At 45.5% G+C, this 22,989-nt stretch overlaps 1 protein-coding gene across 5 annotated transcripts in view; it reads left to right on the top strand.

Annotated features, from left to right (window-relative positions):
* Positions 1–22,748, top strand: part of LOC138249702 (zinc finger protein 585A-like) — a 200,177-nt gene extending 177,429 nt beyond the window's left edge. For 3 of the 5 annotated variants that reach the window (XM_069203692.1, XM_069203694.1, XM_069203693.1), the window contains exons 11-12: positions 6,586–6,754; positions 21,126–22,748. In XM_069203692.1, the coding sequence (XP_069059793.1) occupies positions 6,586–6,754; positions 21,126–21,826 (870 nt within the window). In that variant the 3' untranslated portion in view covers positions 21,827–22,748. The remainder of the gene's footprint in view (positions 1–6,585; positions 6,755–21,125) is intronic. The other 2 variants (XM_069203695.1, XM_069203696.1) reach the window with 1 other exon arrangement.
* Positions 22,749–22,989: the final 241 nt, after the last annotated feature.

The following is a 22,989-nucleotide window of genomic DNA, read 5'->3' as shown; positions in this document are numbered from 1 at the left end:
ACAACGTAAACCTCCACTCAGAACAAGTCGAGGATGACTTTTTATTCAACACCCTCTCCTCCACCCACAGCTCCTACCAAAGCCTGCCTATGCTGCCAGGTATGCTTCGGCACGCAAAGGAAATATTCAAGGAGCCGGTCAAAAGTAGGGCAATAACGCCAAGGGTGGAAAAGAAGTATAAGGCACCTCCTACAGACCCTGTTTTCATCACCACACAGCTGCCACCAGATTCCGTCGTAGTAGGAGCAGCTCGGAAAAGAGCCAACTCCCACACATCTGGGGATGCACCACCCCCAGATAAAGAGAGCCGCAAGTTCGATGCAGCTGGGAAAAGAGTCGCAGTACAAGCTGCAAACCAGTGGCGCATCGCTAACTCTCAAGCACTACTTGCGCGCTATGACAGAGCCCATTGGGATGAGATGCAACACCTCATCGAGCATCTTCCCAAGGAACTACAAAAGACGGCAAAGCAGGTGGTTGAGGAAGGACAGAACATATCAAATAACCAGATACGATCTTCTATGGACGCAGCAGACACAGCTGCAAGAACAATTAATACATCTGTGACCATTAGAAGGCACGCATGGCTAAGAACGTCTGGGTTCAAACCAGAGATACAGCAGGCAGTGCTCAATATGCCATTCAACGAAAAACAACTGTTCGGACCAGAAGTGGACACGGCAATCGAAAAACTTAAAAAAGACACTGACACTGCTAAAGCCATGGGCGCACTCTACTCCCCGCAGAGCAGAGGAACCTATAGCACCTTCCGCAAGACACCCTTTAGAGGGGGGTTTCGGGGTCAGGCCACACAAGCCAGCACCTCGCAGGCAACACCGTCCAGCTACCAGGGACAGTACAGGGGAGGCTTTCGGGGCCAATACAGAGGAGGGCAATTCCCTAGGAATAGAGGAAAATTTCAAAGCCCCAAAACCCCTACAACCAAGCAGTGACTCAGATGTCACTCACCCCCTCCACACAACACCAGTGGGAGGAAATAACTACAGACACTTGGGTCTTAGCAATTATCCGACATGGTTATTGCATAGAATTCCTACAATTCCCTCCAAACATACCACCAAAAGCACAGAATTTATCAAAACAACATTCCGAACTTCTGGAAATAGAAGTTCAAGCACTATTGCAAAAGAATGCAATCGAATTAGTACCAAACACACAAACAAACACAGGAGTCTATTCACTGTACTTCTTAATACCAAAAAAGGACAAAACACTGAGACCAATCCTAGACCTCAGAATACTAAACACCTACATCAAATCAGACCACTTTCACATGGTCACGCTACAAGAAGTGTTACCATTGCTAAAACAACAGGACTACATGACAACCTTAGACCTCAAAGACGCGTATTTCCATATACCAATACATCCGTCGCACAGGAAATACCTACGGTTCGTATTCAAAGGAATACATTACCAATTCAAAGTATTGCCTTTTGGTTTAACAACCGCACCAAGAGTCTTTACAAAATGTCTAGCAGTAGTGGCTGCACACATCAGAAGGCAGCAAATACATGTATTCCCGTATCTAGACGACTGGCTAATCAAAACCAATTCACTAACAAAGTGCTTACAACACACAAATCAAATCATACAAACCCTCTACAAACTAGGTTTCACCGTCAACTTTGCAAAATCCAACATTTTGCCGTGCAAAGTACAACAATACCTGGGAGCCATAATAGACACAACAAAAGGAGTAGCCACTCCAAGTCCACAAAGAATTCAAAATTTCAACAAGATCATACAACGCATGTATCCAACACAAACAATACAAGCAAAGTTGATATTACAACTCCTAGGCATGATGTCTTCATGCATAGCCATTGTCCCGAACGCAAGACTACACATGAGGCCCTTACAACAGTGCCTAGCATCACAATGGTCACAAGCACAGGGTCACCTTCTAGATCTGGTGTTGATAGACCGCCAAACTTACCTCTCGCTTCTATGGTGGAACAGTATAAATTTAAACAAAGGGCGGCCATTCCAAGACCCAGTGCCACAATACATAATAACAACAGATGCTTCCATGACGGGGTGGGGAGCACACCTCGAGCAACACAGCATACAAGGACAATGGAACGTACATCAAACAAAACTGCATATAAATCACCTAGAAATGCTAGCAGTTTTTCAAGCATTAAGGGCTTTCCAACCAATTATAACTCACAAATACATTCTTGTCAAAACAGACAACATGACAACAATGTATTATCTAAACAAACAGGGGGGGACACACTCAACGCAGTTGAGCCTTCTAGCACAGAAGATATGGCGATGGGCAATTCACAACCACATTCGCCTAATAGCGCAGTTTATTCCAGGGATCCAGAATCAACTTGCAGACAATCTCTCTCGAGATCACCAACAGGTCCACGAATGGGAAATTCACCCCCAAATTCTAAACACTTACTTCAGACTCTGGGGAACACCTCAAATAGACTTGTTTGCAACAAGAGAGAACGCAAAATGCCAAAACTTCGCATCCAGATACCCACACAGGCAGTCCCAAGGCAATGCCCTGTGGATGAACTGGTCAGGGATATTTGCCTACGCTTTTCCTCCTCTCCCTCTCCTTCCTTATCTGGTAAACAAATTGAGTCAAAACAAACTCAAACTCATTTTAATAGCACCAACTTGGGCAAGGCAACCCTGGTACACAACACTGCTAGACCTATCAGTAGTACCCCACATCAAATTGCCCAACAGGCCGGATCTGTTAACACAACACAACCAACAGATCAGACATCCAGATCCAGCATCGCTAAATCTAGCAATCTGGCTCCTGAAATCCTAGAATTCGGACACTTACAACTTACCCAAGAATGTATGGACGTCATAAAGCAAGCCAGAAGGCCGTCCACTAGGCACTGCTATGCAAGTAAATGGAAGAGGTTTGTCTGCTACTGCCATCATAATCAGATCCAACCTTTACACGCAACTCCAAAGGACGTAGTGGGTTACTTGCTTCACTTACAAAAATCTAACCTAGCCTTCTCTTCCATTAAAATACACCTTGCGGCAATATCTGCATACCTGCAGACTACCTATTCAACTTCCCTATATAGGATACCAGTCATTAAAGCATTCATGGAAGGCCTTAAAAGAATTATACCACCAAGAACACCACCTGTTCCTTCATGGAACTTAAATGTTGTCTTAACAAGACTCATGGGTCCACCTTTTGAACCCATGCACTCTTGCGAAATACAGTTCCTAACCTGGAAGGTTGCATTTCTCATCGCCATTACATCTCTAAGAAGAGTAAGCGAAATTCAGGTGTTTACAATACAAGAACCTTTTATACAACTACACAAAAATAAAGTCGTCCTAAGGACTAATCCTAAATTTTTACCAAAGGTTATTTCACCGTTCCACCTAAATCAAACAGTGGAACTACCAGTGTTCTTCCCACAGCCAGATTCCGTAGCTGAGAGGGCACTACATACATTAGATGTCAAAAGAGCATTAATGTACTACATTGACAGAACGAAAAACATCAGAAAGACTAAACAACTATTTATTGCATTCCAAAAACCTCATGCAGGAAACCCAATATCAAAACAAGGTATAGCCAGATGGATAGTTAAATGCATCCAAATCTGCTACCTTAAAGCAAAACGACAACTGCCCATTACACCAAGGGCACACTCAACCAGAAAAAAAGGTGCTACCATGGCCTTTCTAGGAAACATCCCAATGCAAGAAATATGTAAGGCAGCCACATGGTCTACGCCACACACGTTCACCAAGCACTACTGTGTAGACGTGTTATCCGCACAACAAGCCACAGTAGGTCAAGCCGTACTAAAAACCTTATTTCAGACTACTTCCACTCCTACAGGCTGAGCCACCGCTTTTGGGGAGATAACTGCTTACTAGTCTATGCAGAACATGTGTATCTACAGCGACAGATGCCATCGAACTGAAAATGTCACTTACCCAGTGTACATCTGTTCGTGGCATCAGTCGCTGGAGATTCACATGTGCCCACCCACCTCCCCGGGAGCCTGTAGAAGTTCGGAAGTTAGCTTCAACTTTGTACATTTGTATATATATTATTTTAACCTTAAATAGGTACATACTTAGTCACTCCATTGCATGGGCACTATTACTACAACACAACTCCTACCTCACCCTCTGCGGGGAAAACAATCGAAGATGGAGTCGACGCCCATGCGCAATGGAGACAGAAGGAGGTGTCACTCGGTCCCGTGACTCGAAAGACTTCTTCAAAGAAAAACAACTTGTAACACTCCGACCCAACACCAGATGGCGAGCTATGCAGAACATGTGAATCTCCAGCGACTGATGCCACGAACAGATGTACACTGGGTAAGTGACATTTTCATTCCTGCGCATGATGTAGCATACTGTCACTTACAGACAGATATTCTCCTTTCAAATGTCCTTCCGTCAAGCACGTAGTTTTACTGATATAAAAACATGTAGCATGCAAGTGATAAATTGTGGGAATCTGGTTTCGGCAATTAGTTATCATTTGCACATCACAAAGTGAAGTATTCTGAATTGGTTTGATCCTTTTTTAAATATTTGTTACCATGTCACTTCAGAGTTACAAAAAAGTGCTTTCCTAACTAGTGAAATATATTTTTCATTTGCAAGCTATTTAAGTGTGTACTAGCACGGTTGTCAGACAGTTCACTTTACAGAATCCTCTGACTTTGCAGACAGAGAAAAAAGTAAATGGCAATCTCCAGGATTGAAAGCAATGTTTGTTAGAAGATATAAGCTGACATGTGACCTGTGTCTTTGATTGCACAGCAAATGTGACAAGATAAAAATAAGTTTTAAAGGCATCTTTTTTACCCGTTCCCTTTCTGAATGAACAAATGAACAGCTGGAGCGCTCTCGCCAGACCGGCAAGTAGGTCCTGAAAATAGCTCGCTCTGATGGAATCTGACTCACCAAAGCTAGTGGGCGAGTAGATATCTCAAGGCCTGCCTCATGCAGTTGGCTATTTGATGGATAGTTACTCCTTCCTGGAAGTGCTTCCATTGGAACACATCACATGAGGGACTATTATACATCTGTATAGTACACATAGTCACTAATGTCTGTGTCTCATTCAATCCTTTATCTCCTCTGTGCATTCTACAGTGAGCACAATATGTTTTTGCTACTGTTTGCCCTGTATTGGTAGAGCCACTAAATCAGTTGTTTATATGGTGAACAGCATTTGTGCATGCAACGCATGTTAACATTTGTGAATGGCTGTGTTTGCAGGTGTTGACAAATTACAGTGACACTTATTGGATTTACCAATTCTTGTTAGTGCGTGAGCCTGCTTACATATTTCATACTTTATATCTGCATGCATAGGTGAGCACTACCCTGTTGTCAGCTTGTTTAAGATGTTGTCTATTTGCAGTAGTTGGATGTTTCGTTTTTACTGATCTCTTATTTAACCTTTTAGTGACTGTGCAGGACTGGTTCCAGGTATGCATCGTTTTTATCAGTAATGAAGGAATTAATTTGGTTACTGACAGAGTCCGAAGCGTTGCTCCCAAGAGTCCTCTGCCTGCAAGAACTGCATAGATGAAAGTCCTAGTGTTAATGCAATTGAAACATCCAGTGTTCTTTGTTGACTGCATCTGTGCAACATACGCAGACGTAATCCACTTCCACACCCTTAAGTCGTGCTGAATGATTATTAACTAATGCCATGCCCAGAAAATATTTTAAATCTACAATATCACATGCTTGACTTTTTCAAGCATCTTAGTACACATGATCTAGGTCCTACAGAAACACACAATAACCGATCACGTCTTGTCACATGGGGTTTGTCAGTCCAAGTCCGTTCTCACCCTCCAGTGCCGGTGGTGGTAACGGGCTGAAAGCTGATCTTCAGTGCTTACGATGATGGACAAACTTATTGACACCACTGGTATCAGACACATCAGTGGAATGGTGATGAATGTAGATGTGCATCAGTCATTGCTTGCTTCCTATATTTTTATTTTCGTTCACTGATCTAGGTTGTACAGTTTGGCCTTTATAAAGAATAAGAGCCTGATTTAGATCTTGGCCCAGGGGAATACTCTGTCACAAACGTGTCAGATATCCCGTCTGCCGTATTACGATCCCATTATATCCTACGGAGATCGTAATATGGCAGACGGGATATCCATATCGCTTATGATTGAGCATTCCATCTGCCGAGATCTAAATCGGGCCCCAACTTATGTTACTTTGTATTGCTCAGTTGCTAATCGATACGCGTGGCACACAATTAGGGATCTGTTCTTCTTTTCTAGAACAGTTTTCTATAAATGAGCATTGCGAAGAGAAGACTAATAATGACTCATTTTTGATGATGATAAGAAAACCTGTTTGTTCTCACTATAAATTGCTCTTGCACAAATTCTGTCCTGATCTCTACTCTGACACCGTGTACCACTACCCACTTTTGAGATCAGTACGCATGCTGAATGGATTCAATTTGAATTGCACCCAGATATTCTCTGTCCCATCCTCCTGTACTTCCAAGCCATTTTGGTCATTCAGCATCTTGACTGGGAATGGTTTCTGTTGTAGGTGCCAGTGACATTCGATGATATTGCATCGTGTTTTTCGGAGGAGTGGAAGGATTTAGAAGAATGGCAGAAGGAGCTCTACAAGAACATGATGAAGGAGAACTCTGAGGCATTGATGCAACTGGGTAAAGATTTCATTCTTAGAGAGTGGAGCCCCTTTGTCAACTCAGGTTAGATTTCCTTGTCCACAGTCAAACATGCCAGCCAATGTTGTGGGTACTGATGCATGTGCTCTGTGTGTCCATATCGTTTCTGACAAATTCAATACATCTAACATCAGTGTCTTTGCATAGATTTAGCAGATCTCATATTTTTTTCCAGTTCATCAGAGAATAGGGTTGCCACTTTACAGCATTTTCTTTTTAATGTTTTTATTTTAGAGTGGAAAAAATACTAGGTTTTGCTTATTTTACATTTTGTTTACAGTCCTTGATATGTTAATATGAGCTGTGGCCTCAACATACTGGCCACGTGTCAACCATAGGGTAGAAAGATAGGATAATTATTGCTTTTCTCATCAAATTATCTTTTTTTTTTTTAACACTCTCCCCTTTTCCCTCTCTAACGAAATTTTTTGTTCTGTCTCTTTTATGCTCCCCCCTGAGGTGCTTCATGACTGACAGTATAGACTAGAGCCTCAGCTCTACTAGTAGATCAAGAGTAACTCCTGCCTGTTATACCACTCAGAGTAGACCAGCAGTTGATGGCAGCCAATTATAACTTTACGGGAATGGACCCTCTGCCTGTACCCCTAAAGGAAAGAAGACCTACACGTCTTCCCCCAATAAAATCCCACAAGTTCTTCCGTCACAGTGTTTATGTCTTTCTTGGATTAAAACACATTGCATGAGGTGTTTTATGTGTGTGGGACCAGGACACTATATGCAGGATTACTGGTAACCATTGAGAACTATGTGCATGTGTGCAGAAATGTTCAGCTGCTGGGGATCTTCATTTTCTTTGGGTATAACAACCCCACCCACTTGCAATTGTGTTGCCTTTTTTAAACACACAGAGAAAAAAGTTGATTTTCTTTAATTTGTTGTTTTTTATATTTTGCCTTGCATGGTTTGAATTAGCATTGCCCTTTTATGTAGTGTGATCCTGTTTCCAAAAAATAGGCTTGTGTATATTTTGGGTTCTTATATGTAGGATCTTCCTTGGTGTTGAAGTCAGCAGTGACTGCACATTATTTGTGATGGTTACTGTTGCGTAGCACATTTGTCCGAAGGCCACCTGTACTATTGCACTCTAAGAAACTTCTCTTGTTAGCCTTTACTCTCCCAAGCTGTAGACTGTTGGATCAGATAGTTCTGGACTGAGGCTCACTGACCTCAGCCTTTGCAACTGGGGGTGTGAATGTGCAATTCCCTCGATTGCCTCAGGTACTGAAAGTGGCAGATATGGTCACCTTCAGGTATGGAGGTTGGTCGAGGATGCAGGAAAGTGTCATCAGCTGCATGACCCAGGCAATGCATTGAGTTTGGTCTTTGGCTTTTCTCCAGACTAACTACACATCAGGAACATGTGTGTCTTAGGTGATCTCAGTTTCTCTTTGCAGCTTTGTCAGTCAGTCTAAGCTTTGTGTAGGGATTTCTAGCAGTGCCGTTGATCACTTCTCCTTGAAGTATGTTACCTCCGGTTCACAAAACATTGTCTGTCTCGCCTGCGTTGTTCGGGTTGAAATTTGCTTTGCATTCTTCTATTTCAAATGTATGTTTCAAGTGTTTTCCTTCAAAGTGCTGTTTTTCACAAATAGGCAATTAACAATTTGTCATTTTTAAATCTTCTGTTAATTAGAAAATTAAGTATGCTGTTTTTTTTGCCCACCAGTGTCCTCTACCAAAAGTGCAGTAAATTTTAACAAGAATGTAGTAGCCCCAGCAAAGGTCTCATACTGTGTTTCTCTTATTCACCTTAAGTATTTGATCTCTAAATATCTGACTGCATCTGAAGTCGCTTGACCTAAATAGCTATAAAAGGATCATACTTTTATGACTCTAATACAGGCCCAACAGGATCATATGGGAAGTGGTGATGGTTTTAAGGAGTGTCTTGGAGATCAGCTAAAAAAGTAAGACTTCTCAAATCAAGGGACTGATTTAGATTGTGGCGGAGGGGAATACTTTGTCACAAACATGACGGATAGCCCGTCCGCTGTATTAGGATCCCATTATATCCTATGGGGATCGTAATACGACGGAAGGGATATCCGTCACGTTTGTGACAGAGTATTCCGTTCGCTGAGATCTATATCTGGCCCTTAGTTGGACCACAGGGCATTTTAGCTTCACTTGAGTGAATCTTGCACATGTTTCTTCATTGAGTTTAATTAGTTTAAATTCCACCAGAGATACAGGTGTCATAAGGTTGTATTGGTCACCCACCCTCCCCCTTATATTTTTAAAGTCCTCGCTTGATGGATCACCCCAAAATTGTCCAGGAAGGAACTGAGATGGGTGAACCTTTTTCTGGAAGTTTAGTGAAAATTTGTCAAACGGCATCAAACTAATGAAACCTCTTACAGAACAATATCTGAAAATGGGGAATGCAGCTGTTGAAGAGGATAAAACCATTGCTAACATATGCCTAAAATTGGCATTGGATGCTGATGATACAGCGTGCAGACAGCTAACATGAAAAATAGTCCTGCATACATTTACTTGACTGCATTCCCAGGTTTCAGACTTGAAGTTTAAACTTGATTTTAGATTTGCCCTGCACCAGTGAAAATCTCTTTGGCGATCAGGTAGATAATTTCCCCGAGCAAATGAAAAAATGTAATCACACAACCAAAGTCTGTGGGAACCTCAAAGAGGAGAATAACCTTTAAAAGAGAGATTCTTAGCATAGAACAGGGCAGAAAAGACAACTCTATGGGACTATGTTTCAAGGACAACTGCTGTGTGCTTGCTTTCATCAAACAGTGTCATGGCAACAGAGTTCACATTAAAACAGATGTTTTTTGAGGAAGCAACAAGGTAGAGGTCAAACCTCAACATGCTCATCAACAACTTGATGTATTACTTCAATCTCTGCAACATCAAACACCAGTGTGTCCCAGGATACAATATTGTAAGGAAATGGCTCCCTGTTGCAATTACCCCCCACTTTTTGCCTGATACTGATGCTGACTTGACTGAGAAGTGTGCTGGGACCCTGCTAACCAGGCCCCAGCACCAGTGTTCTTTCACCTAAAATGTACAATTGTTTCCACAATTGGCACACCCTGGCATCCAGGTAAGTCCCTTGTAACTGGTACCCCTGGTACCAAGGGCCCTGATGCCAGGGAAGGTCTCTGAGGACTGCAGCATATCTTATGCCACCCTGGGTACCCCTCACTCAGCACAGACACACTGCTTGCCAGCTTGTGTGTGCTAGTGGGGATAAAATGACTAAGTCGACATGGCACTCCCCTCAGGGTGCCATGCCAACCTCACAGTGCCTGTGGCATAGGTAAATCACCCCTCTAGCAGGCCTTACAGCCCTAAGGCAGGGTGCACTATACCACAGGTGAGGGCATAGGTGCATGAGCACTATGCCCCTACAGTGTCTAAGCAAAACCTTGGACATTGTAAGTGCAGGGTAGCCATAAGAGTATATGGTCTGGGAGTCTGTCAAAAACGAACTCCACAGCTCCATAATGGCTACACTGAATACTGGGAAGTTTGGTATCAAACTTCTCAGAATAATAAACCCACACTGATGCCAGTGTTGGATTTATTAAAAAATGCACACAGAGGGCATCTTAGAGATGCCCCCGGTATTTTACCCAATTGTTCAGTGCAGGACTGACTGGTCTGTGCCAGCCTGCTGCTGAGAGACGAGTTTCTGACCCCATGTGGTGAGAGCCTTTGTGCTCTCTGAGGACAGAAACAAAGCCTACTCTGGGTGGAGGTGCTTCACACCTCCCCCCTGCAGGAACTGTAACACCTAGCAGTGAGCCTCAAAGGCTCAGGCTTCGTGTTACAATGCTCCAGGGCACTCCAGCTAGTGGAGATGCCCGCCCCCTGGACACAGCCCCCACTTTTGGCGGCAAGTCCAGGAGAGATAATGAGAAAAACAAGGAGGAGTCACTGGCCAGTCAGGACAGCCCCTAAGGTGTCCTGAGCTGAGGTGACTCTGACTTTTAGAAATCCTCCATCTTGCAGATGGAGGATTCCCCCAATAGGATTAGGGATGTGCCCCCTCCCCTCAGGGAGGAGGCACCAAGAGGGTGTAGCCACCCTCAGGGCTAGTAGCCATTGGCTACTAACCCCCCAGACCTAAACACACCCCTAAATCGAGTATTTAGGTGCTCCCAGAACACAGCAAGATAGATTCCTACAACCTAAGAAGAAGAGGACTGCTGACCTGAAAACCTGCAGAGAAGACGGAGACACCAACTGCTTTGGCCCCGGCTCTACCGGCCTGTCTCCCCCCTTCTAAAGACACTGCTCCAGCGACGCGTTCCCAGGGTCCAGCAACCTCTGAAGCCTCAGAGGACTACCCTGCATCTAAAAGGACCAAGAACTCCAGAGGACAGCGGCTCTGTTCACCACAGAATGCAACTTTGCAACAAAGAAGCAACTTTGAACCAACACACGTTTCCCGCCGGAAGCGTGAGACTTTGCACTCTGCACCCGACGCCCCCGGCTCGACTTGTGGAGAACCAACACCACAAGAAGGACCCCCCCAGCGACTACGAGACCGTGAGTAGCCAGAGTTGACCCCCCTGAGCCCCCACAGCGACGCCTGCAGAGGGAATCCCGAGGCTCCCCCTGACCGCGACTGCCTGCTTCAATGACCCGACGCCTGGTAAAGACTCTGCACCCGCAGCCCCCAGGACCTGAAGGATCCGACTTCCAGTGCAGGAGCGACACCCAGGTGGCTCTCTCCCTTGCCCAGGTGGTGGCTACCCCGAGGAGCCTCCCCCTTGCCTGTCTGCATCGCTGAAGAGACCTCTTGGTCTCCCATTGCTTTCTATTGAAAACCCAACGCTTGTTTACACACTGCACCCGGCCGCCCCTGTGCCGCTGAGGGTGTACTTTCTGTGTGGACTTATTTCCCCCCGGTGCCCTATAAAACCCCCCTGGTCTGCCCTCCGAAGACGCGGGTACTTACCTGCGGGAAGACTGGAACCGGGCACCCCCTTCTCCATTGAAGCCTATGCATTTTGGGCACCACTTTGACCTCTGCACCTGACCGGCCCTGAGCTGCTGGTGTGGTAACTTTGGGGTTGCTCTGAACCCCCAACGGTGGGCTACCTTGGACCCAAACTTGAACCCCGTAGGTGGTTTACTTACCTGCAAAAACTAACAAACACTTACCTCCCCCAGGAACTGTTGAAAATTGCACTGTCTAGTTTTAAAATAGCTGTATGTCATTTGTGTGAAAACTGTATATGCTATTTTGCTAATTCAAAGTTCCTAAAGTACCTACCTGAAATACCTTTCATTTGAAGTATTACTTGTAAGTCTTGAACCTGTGGTTCTTAAAATAAACTAAGAAAATCTATTTTTCTATACAAAAACCTATTGGCCTGGAATTGTCTCCGAGTGTTTGTTCCTCATTTATTGCCTGTGTGTGTACAACAAATGCTTAACACTACTCCTTTGATAAGCCTACTGCTCGACCACACTACCACAAAATAGAGCATTAGAATGATTTCTTTTTGCCACTATCTTACCTCTAAGGGGAGCCCTTGGACTCTGTGCATACTATTCCTTACTTTGAAATAGTGCATACAGAACCAACTTCCTACAAATATTATCAAAAGTGGCAAAGCTTAACAGTAGACAAATAGGTTTTAATTCTAATAAAGTTGAGGGCGTAGCTTGGGGTGGCAAGATGGCGGCCTCACTCTGAGAGTGCTCGGGACCCTTTTGTTATTGGCCACCATCAGCCAATATAACCCACAGTACTTCAGCTCCCTGATACTGCTGATGACAGCTGCAGCCTCACTCGGGGGTAAAGAAGAAACAACTTGAGGCCCAAATTGCCGGAGAACAGAGACATCCCCTGCGGCGACCTCGGCGGCATTCAAGATGGCATGCCGCCGACCATTGACGCGGCAGCGGCCCTGAGCCTGGTGCGGCTGTTGTCTGCCTTGCAGCTGATAGAGCCATAATGACTACTGTAAGGAAATGCCTCCTTGGCATGGTTACCCCCTGACTTTTTGCCTTTGCTGATGCTATGTTTTGAATTGAAAGTGTGCTGAGGCCTGCTAACCAGGCCCCAGCACCAGTGTTCTTTCCCTAACCTGTACTTTTGTATCCACAATTGGCACACCCTGGCATCCAGATAAGTCCCTTGTAAATGGTACCCCTGGTACCAAGGGCCCTGATGCCAAGGAAGGTCTCTAAGGGCTGCAGCATGACGTATGCCACCCTGGAGACCCCTCACTCAGCACAGACACACTGCTTGCCAGCTTGTGTGTGCTGGTGAGAACAAAACGAGTAAGTCGACATGGCACTCCCCTCAGGGTGCCATGCCAGCCTCTCACTGCCTATGCAGGTATAGATAAGTCACCCCTCTAGCAGGCCTTACAGCCCTAAGGCAGGGTGCACTATACCATAGGTGAGGGCACCAGTGCATGAGCACTGTGCCCCTACAGTGTCTAAGCAAAACCTTAGACATTGTAAGTGCAGGGTAGCCATAAGAGTATATGGTCTGGGAGTCTGTTTTACACGAACTCCACAGCACCATAATGGCTACACTGAAAACTGGGAAGTTTGGTATCAAACTTCTCAGCACAATAAATGCACACTGATGCCAGTGTACATTTTATTGTAAAATACACCCCAGAGGGCACCTTAGAGGTGCCCCCTGAAACCTTAACCGACTATCTGTGAAGGCTGACTGATTCCAGCAGCCTGCCACAACCGAGACATGTTGCTGGCCCCATGGGGAGAGTGCCTTTGTCACTCTGAGGCCAGTAACAAAGCCTGCACTGGGTGGAGATGCTAACACCTCCCCCAGGCAGGAGCTGTAACACCTGGCGGTGAGCCTCAAAGGCTCACCCCCTTTGTTCCAGCCCCACAGGGCACTCCAGCTAGTGGAGTTGCCCGCCCCCTCCGGCCACGGCCCCCTTTTGGCGGCAAGGCTTGGGGAAATAATGAGAATAACAAGGAGGAGTCACTGGCCAGTCAGGACAGCCCCTAAGGTGTCCTGAGCTGAAGTGACTCTAACTTTTAGAAATCCTCCATCTTGCAGATGGAGGATTCCCCCAATAGGATTAGGGATGTGACCCCCTCCCCTTGGGAGGGGGCACAAAGAGGGTGTACCCACCCTCAGGGCTAGTAGCCATTGGCTACTAACCCCCCAGACCTAAACACGCCCTTAAATTTAGTATTTAAGGGCTCCCCTGAACCTAAGAATTTAGATTCCTGAAACTACAAGAAGAAGAGGACTGCTGAGCTGAAAAACCCCTGCAGAAGAAGAACAGAAGACACCAACTGCTTTGGCCCCAGTCTTACCGGCCTGTCTCCTGCCTTCCAAAGAAACCTGCTCCAGCTACGCTTTCCAAAGGACCAGCGACCTCTGAATCCTCATAGGACTGCCCTGCTTCAAGAAAGACAAGAAACTCCTGAGGACAGCGGCACTGCTCCAAAAGAACTGCAACTTTGTTTCAAAGGAGCAGATTTAAAGACCCCCTGCAACTCCCCGCAAGAAGCGTGAGACTTGCAACACTGCACCCGGCGACCCTGACTCGACTGGTGGAGAACCAACACCTCAGGGAGGACCCTCCGGCGACTCCGAGTCCGTGAGTAACCAAGGTTGTCCCCCCTGAGCCCCCACAGCGACGCCTGCAGAGGGAATCCCGAGGCTCCCCCTGACCGCGACTGCCTGAACCTAAAGTCCCGACGGCTGGAAAAGACCCTGCACCCGCAGCCCCCAGCACCTGAAGGAACGGAACTTCTGTGCAGGAGTGACCCCCAGGAGGCCCTCTCCCTTGCCCAGGTGGTGGCTACCCCGAGGAGCCCCCCCCTTGCCTGCCTGCACCGCTGAAGAGACCCCTTGGTCTCCCATTGAAATCTACAGAGAACCCGACGCTTGTTTACACACTGCACCCGGCGGCCCCCGTGCTGCTGAGGGTGTACTTTTTGTGCTGACTTGTGTCCCCCCCGGTGCCCTACAAAACCCCCCTGGTCTGCCCTCCGAAGACGCGGGTACTTACCTGCTGGCAGACTGGAACCGGGGCACCCCTTCTCTCCATTGGAGCCTATGTGTTTTGGGCACCTCTTTGACCTCTGCACCTGACCGGCCCTGAGCTGCTGGTGTGGTAACTTTGGGGTTGCTCCGAACCCCCAACGGTGGGCTACCTTGGACCCAAAACGGAGACCTGTAAGTGATTTACTTACCTGCTAAAAATAACAATACTTTACCTCCCCCAGGAACTGTGAAAATTGCACTGTGTCCACTTTTAAAACAGCTTATTGTGTTTTATGTAAAAAGTATATATGCTACTGTGATTATTCAAAGTTCCTAAAGTACTTACCTGCAATACCTTTCAAATGAGATATTACATGTAGAATTTGAACCTGTGGTTCTTAAAATAAACTAAGAAAATATATATTTCTATAACAAAACCTATTGGCTGGATTTGTCTCTGAGTGTGTGTTCCTCATTTATTGCCTGTGTGTATGTACAACAAATGCTTAACACTACTCCTTTGAGAAGCCTACTGCTCGACCACACTACCACAAAATAGAGCATTAGTATTATCTCTTTTTGCCACTATCTTACCTCTAAGGGGAACCCTTGGACTCTGTGCATACTATTCCTTACTTTGAAATAGTGCATACAGAGCCAACTTCCTACAACTACCATTCCCTGGGGCCGGGAGAGAGCCTAGGGTTTGTGGCCTCCACCTCTGGATTTGTGACATCTGTCTCCGCTGGGAGCTGCGGAGCACTGATTGCGCAGTGCGGGCCTGTTGGCTCCGGCCGATGCCAGGTGACTGCCCATACCGATACCCGGAGTTGGGATGGATTGAGGCTAAGGTGCCGCCTGCTGCCCCCTTTGGTGGCCCCTTGTTACATGAGAAAGCTCCACTGACTGTCCGGTAAGAAAGATCTGGTGGGCGGACTACAGAGGCCTGGACTGGTGATTCAAACCAGTGCCCCCGGGGGCTACTGTTGGTGATAATGATTGTGAAGAGGGCATAACTGTGAGAGACTACTGGTGCTGAGGTGCCTCCCGCAGACTAAACGTTATCTGCGCAGGAGCCCTGTGAGGAGGTGGGCCCTTACTAGTTGAGCCGGGGGATTGCCCAATATTAACGGTAAAGGACCTGGAAGATAACTCTGCCCTATGAGTGGTCTTGACCAACAGCCCCCGACCTTCCATGACATTGTAGGCTCCTGGACTAAACAGTAGAGGCACAATTGAGTAGTGAACTAGTGGGGGCTCTGGGCTGGGCCTTGGCTGGTCCACAAGTTAATCATGCAAAGACTGTGCTGGTTCCTCTTCATCCCTCTTGTGAGCTCATTGAGTGGCTAGACGCCATACCGGTGCAGCAGTTGAACTTCCACTATTTGGGCATCTAAGTTGCACGCCATTCTGAATTAGCTTGGACTCTTAACTCAGCGTGGTGGGGCACATTGCTTTACATTAGATCATAGTCCTGTTACAGTTTTTATATCTTCTTCAAAATTTCATGCAATTTATACCTCAGCAGTGGTTCAAAGAGATGGACGACTCCAAACCGCAGTTAGCTCTTGTGAGGTGTCAGCGAACACCATACGATGGAAGATAGAGTATAGCCAACTTGTACCTCTCCCATCTCAGACCCTGGGTATAAATGATTGGCTTAACGGCAGATGGTCGGACTCTGCGTAGAGTGGAATTGTCCTCACTGGGATTTAAGGGGATGCTGGAGATGTTGTACTGGTGTTTTGTAAATCAAGGTAGATAGCACAGTATATTGACGAGAGAGCAAATGACCCCCTCCTTCACCATCATCATCTGTGTCCTGAGATACAGTCTACTCTGGCACAGGATTAGAGTTGGGCCTAAAACGAAAATGGAGGAAAACTTGTAGCACTTTTGTAATTGTGTTGTGCAACAATCAGTGCTGGTGGTTCGGAAACAGGGCTGGAATGGTGGGGACCAAAGTGGCTCTCCAGCTGGAGTGGAAGTTGTTACCACAGCCATCATGGAATGCCAAGGGGAGCGTTGGCACCAGAAGTAGTACCTGCTGGTGGTAACCAGATTGGAGTGCCCTGCAGTTCCATCTCACCCAAAGGTGAGCTGAAGGGAACCGAAGCACACTAAAGAGTCGCATCATGGCCAACTTGAAGGTCTCAATCTGTTGCAGGATCAACAATGGCCCGAGAAACTCCAGGCATGTCATGACCAATTGAGGAATTGATTTCTTGGCCAGACCTCGTAAGAGTGCAACTAACCTCTTAACGCCCTTGGAGTCAGAGTGGAGGGATGGGGTCAAGGCCCACCCCACTCTCTTATTCTTGCACTTGGACCCGGATTTTGACTTACCTGAAGATTTTGAACGAGGAGTGGAGCTGTCATGGGAATGACGCTGAGATAGGGACTGGGTCTGAGACTTGGAGAAGGTGGCAGAAGTAATCGATTTACACCTGCCCCTCATTGAGTCTAACATAACTACTTCAAGTCCCACGTTATGGCCACTGGGAAACAGAGTAAGCAATGTAGAAGAATCTTTGGTGAGAGGCTGGAGTGGCACGATGAGCAAAAGAACGATGGATTAAACCCAGATCTGTTACTGTGGGTGAGTGTTTGCATTGTTCAGCACTCCGTCCCTCATCCTTTGGTGTTGCTAAAGTTGCTCTAAGTGGGAAGGGTATTCCCAGACGTGGGTCCCGTGCTCACTGTGCCACTGGATTCAAGGTAGCCTGACTGATGAAGGGCCATACCCTGAAACCAGTCCCAGGATGCTTGTTTCCGGTCCAGGGAGGACATGGCCTGGCAGTTTGGGCTGGACTGTTCCCATGAGGAACAGGGTCAAGACTGATTTACATAAGGCTGGGTCCAAACTGGGGTGGCATGGTGAGCAAAAGAACGATGGATTAAACCCAGATCTGTGACTGGGGGTGAGTGTTAGCATTGTTCACCACTCCGTCCATCATCCTTTTGTGTTGCTAGAGGGGCGGGAGGGAAGTGTCAAGAGTCTTCTCCTTCCCTTATCTGGGGATCATTTCTTATGAGAAAGGAATCTGGGCTTTCCAGATGAAGGCAAAGAGTAATGCGATGGCTAGGGCTGTGATCTCTCTTTTTGACTTTGCCGTCAGGGTATGGGCTAGACTTGTTCCTGCAATTTTTAAGGTATATTCTGCCAAATGTTTTGTGGGAGTTTCCTATGGGTGTGTGCTTTAGGGATACAAGGACTGTGGGGAGATGCAAAGAGTACCGAATGCTTTTATAAGACGGTTGCTTGGTCTCTCCAGTCAGTCTCTACTTCCGCCGCCCATGAGGAACCAGGCCTGAGCTGTATCTCTGATAAATTGGCCTTTGTCCCAGTAATAAGCTGGTTCAAACTCTGGTCTAATCCTGAGCGCGAACTAAACCAGGCTATTGTTAGGGATTGTGTGGCCCTTGATAATTCCCTTAATATCCAGTGGTTAGCTTATATAAGCAGCCTGCTGGGGAAGTAGGCTGTCTTAACTCTTTTGCAATCCCGGATCAGATCCAGAAGAAAGACGTGCCCTGGATAAAACAACACTTCATGGTCTGTGCAAAAAGTGAGAGGGAAGCGAAGGAGCTGCGAAAAAACACTACTAGGGCTTATTTCCTAACGAAATTTGAATTCGGTTTGGAGCCCTACCTCTGTACTGTGAATTCAGCTTGCCACCGTTTTTTAACACAGTTAAGAATAGACCTTCTGCATTGGTTATTAGCGGATCCCAGCTACGCTACAACGGGATAAACGTACCCCTTGCTCCTGTGACAACTTTTCTACCTAGGACGCGATTCACTTTGTGGTTTTTTGTGGTCACTTTTGCACTTTGAGGCAGTGATATATATTGCTTCTCTTTAGAGGTTTTTATCAGGCTAAGCCCGCCTTGATTCACTTACAGGTGCTGCAGTCTCCAATCATTTGTATTCATGTGGCTAGGTTTATGGCCGGGGCAGTTAGAGCTAAGATCAGTCATTGTGGTCAGGATGTTGTCTATTGTGTTATTTTTTTATTCTATTTTATTGATAAGATTTTTAACTGAGTTTTTATTAATTTTAATTTTCTGAAAGCATTAATTGATTATAAGATTAGCTTCTAAAAGTGTTTATTTTAAAGGCAATGGCTGTTTAGTTATAATTACTTTTAAAGCTGATTTTGATTTGTGATTTTATTGTGTGTTTTCTTTTGTGGATTTGCTCTGCAATCCGAAATAAAGAAAGAAGAGTCTAGCACAAATGATTTCACAGATCTTCTGCAGCCAGGACCAGCATCGTCTGAGCCCTTGTTCTCATATAATGATGCCCTCAGAATACTCCGATAACTGCCTGGTAGAAACCATGTTCTGGTTCATCTGTTATTCAGCACATGGGCAGGCAAAATAGGCTGGCACCTGGTGACCCAGATTTTCTCACCAAGCACCCTACTCCGGAGAGTCCCATTGTGGAGACCTCAACCAGTAAGGTGAATCTTAATTCATTTCCACCTAATCGCCCTAGATAGAGGATCCAGAAGCATTGATGTCTTTGTTTTTTGCTAGCCTGCCACTGACTGAGGTCTGTGAACGCAGTCTGTTTGTTGGGCCGCTACACGCATGCCCTGTGGGGCAAGGCCAGTGAGATCTTGGCGGCAGTCCTGGAGTACTTCAGGGCTTTTTTGGCTTAGACGATCTATGATGGGCAGGATCTGGCAAGCACATTATCCTTGCAGGATTGGGTACAACGGACTCTTCTCTTCAAAGCCCCCGCCCCCTCACCCCTTACATGCTATCTGATAACAGCTCAGTTAGACTTTGTCCTTGGCGCGCTCAGATTTGCACTGGGTTAATTGGTTAACAAACATTGGCAAAGTCAAACCATTTGAAAGTGACCACAGTGAATACATGTGCATTGGCGTCAATCATCTTGTAACGGGTGTAATGTTACTTTACAACTCCATTACAAGATGGTCTCCATAAATGCATGTTGGACATCTTTTAATGGAGTTTTAAGTACAAATAAGAATCTCTGTGACATCAGAAATCTGCAGGGGCAAAAAAAACAGGCAATAAATCGACAGCATGGGAGAGATGGTGATACCTATTGGCTTTCCCAATGCATGTTGTTTTTGCAAAAGTTAAAGAAAATGCCAAAAAAGCGAAAATGAGTCTCTACAATTTCTGTTAAAAATATGTAAAGATTTCTATCATCGTCCTTGACTGTTTTACACCATTATAAACCTTGGAACGATGTAGAAGAGTGAATCATCTTACAGCTTGGATGGTGCAGCACCAGAAACCCCTAGGTATGGGAGTGATGTACAAAATCTACATAAAGAGAGCTAGCGTAACTACTAAGTGACTTCTCTTTTCTGCCGTGAGTGTTTACTCTGCATCCTTCTCTCTTAGTTTGGGCGGGATGCAGAAACGTCAGCCTGTTGCGTGGGTGTTTTAGGCTCTCTGCAGCTGGCAGACATGTTGTGAGCCTTTAGTCTTCCACAAACCAGGTGACACATTGGTGTGAGCAGCACGTTTCCCAGAGTCTATAGAACTGTGTCTAGTTCAGGGTGTTCTCTGTGTGCCCCATCAGGCTATTTCTTAATCCATCCACTACTACACTTGTCACTTAGCTTCTGTCCAAGGTGCATTCTCTGATGGGATGAAGCACTAAGGCTTCTGCAGTTATTTCTAGAACATTTCCCAGTTTCAGAATAGGGTAAATATTTCACAGTACAACGACAAGAGAAGTTATTCTTGCTGAAAATTCTCTTCTTTGTTCATACTTTTTAGTGCTCGTGTAAGCCTCGTGGTGATTTTTAATTTTAATCATTTCAAGATTCAGCAGTCTCTTTATCAGTGGTATTTACTTTTTATTTTCATAATTGGGATCTAGAAGCAAGTCTGAAAAAATAAAAATGCATTTTAGAATGAAGGCTATTAGAAAATGTGACACTTAAGTGACTCGAAACTTAATTAAGATGATGCAGATCATGTCGGAGTCCTTGGCTGTTTCTCATTCGCCATTACTTGCCTTACCATCCCTACCCTGGCAGGAGCTAGCAATTGTTAAGTCACTTCCCCCTCCTTTTAACTTTACATGCTATAATCGTGAATTAAATCGTACCCTTCATTCAGTGTCGTTAACATCCACCTGTCCTTGGACCAAGATTATCTAAGATGGAAACAATATCAGTTAAGTTGTTAACTTGAACTCCTTGGTGACGTTTTTGTCCAATTTCTTTTTCTTATTTTTTTAATTCAAGTTTCCCTCAGATGTTTTTCCATGCTTTTCTTTTTTTCACACTGTGTGCAGGATTCTTCTGCACATAGACTGCTTTGCAGCACTCTTGTTGGCTTACGTCACTCTATAGGGTTGATACTGTCCATAGTGTTACGTTGTATACTAATGCTCTCTGCTTTCTGTTTCCAGCGGGTGAAAGCTGGATCAATAAACCTGGGAAGGCGAACCAAGCCAGAAATTCTGCTGAAGTGGATTCCCAAGTGGTCGTCCCTGGAGCACCACAAGACCGCGCCGAGCAAGGTTCTGAGGGGGAGCCCAATTCAGAAGGGCAGACACGAGAGCGCCTGGGAGACGGACAAGACGAATCCACAGACGGCGCTCATGGCTTCAGCGTTCAGGAAAACCAGCTCGTGGAACAGAGCATTCCATCTGAAAAAGGCCCCCATGTATCGCACAAGTCTCTGCCCATTCTAGGGCAAGGCTTGCACTTGATGGATAGGCAAAAGATTGGATGCGAGAAGCTCTTTCCATGTACTGAATGTGAAAGAACTTTTACCAGGAGCTCTAATCTCATTAAACACCAGCGGGCCCACAGAGGGGACCGACCTTACGTGTGCAATGCCTGTGGGAAATGCTTCCGGCGGAACACCTCTCTCATTATACACAAAAGGATACACACTGGCGAGAGACCCTACAAGTGCAAAGAATGTGGGAAAAACTTTGTTCAAAGGCAGCATCTTACAACACACCTAAAAACTCACACTGGGGAGCGGCCGTACCCATGTCCCGAGTGTGAGAAAGGGTTCAGGTGGAGGTCTGAGCTCCTGAAGCATCAGAAAGTTCATGAAGTCCCAGACCCATCACAAGGTACTGAGTATACTCGTGGGTGACCTTTATTTATTAGCAATCTGGGAGGTTCTTTCAGTGTTCTTTCCTACCCCAAGCCTGAGAACTCACCACCTTAGGTGATAAACTCCCTATGCATGCACGTAATCCAAGCCGAGCATCAGACAAAGTCACGCTTGGTACTCCACTGGGGTTCAAGCGGGAGAATCCCAGTGGTGCGGGCTGTTGGAAAGATTGCAGCATCTGGTTACCTAAACAAGTAGACAAAGGAAATGAACCTTGCCTGAGCCTGTCGTGCTCTGGGCCCCTATGTCTATTGCCTGGTCACGCAGACTTTTTTGACATCTCTTCTTCATGGTCGCGGTATGAGTTCCTATGGCTCATGTGAGAAACTGGGGCAGGAAAATCCAGAGTTTTGAAATGAAGTATGAATGAAACACTAATAAATTGAAAACTCCCTTGATGATAAATTGAAATCTGCAGCAACGCTTGACGACAACAGCTATGGCAAAGCACACATAAGATCTCATTGCAAGCAAATTATTAAAAATCTGGATTAAATTTCCTACAGAATATCAGGAGCAGTCTATATAGACGTACTGTGAAACTCCGTGGTGCTTCTTGTTCTTATCTAGCAGTGATGAGAGCTTTTCAGGGGAATTTTCACAAGCTTGCACCCTGCTGAAATAGTAGATTTCAATTGAATGCTTCCATCTGAACCAGCACCACAGTCTGAAGGCCTGTCTCCTGCTTATCATTTTCATATCTGAGAACAGCTCCATTTTCGATGCTCTTAATTATTGAGGAAATTTTTATAAGAAAAAATGGTTATTTAAATAGTATATGCTGCAAACGTACAGAATCTTGTCTTTTTTATTGCAACGTGTTAGGGCAACCGTCTCTTATTAAAAGGGTTCGTTTTTGCAAGGAAAATGAATGAAAAGTAAAGTGAAAGCATTAACAAAATACTCGTGCTGCCTCACTAAAGTATGTATGTATGTATATATGTACATATATGTAAATATATAAACACTGTACAGTATTTGCCCTCTGGTAGAATTAAACACGAACAATCACTTTGCTTTCCATTCTTATTGGTTGATAACAGGCTTGGAAAATGGTGCGATGTTTGTGCTACATTACAAACAACATTTCTATTCTATATTTACATTTTTGGCTTGCTTTTTGTTCTTTGGGCACTGCCCCT

The sequence above is a fragment of the Pleurodeles waltl genome, chromosome 8, assembly GCF_031143425.1.
Source record: "Pleurodeles waltl isolate 20211129_DDA chromosome 8, aPleWal1.hap1.20221129, whole genome shotgun sequence".
NCBI lineage: Eukaryota > Metazoa > Chordata > Amphibia > Caudata > Salamandridae > Pleurodeles > Pleurodeles waltl.
Note: the sequence above shows the minus strand (reverse complement) of the source record. Positions and strands in the feature narration are given on the sequence as shown.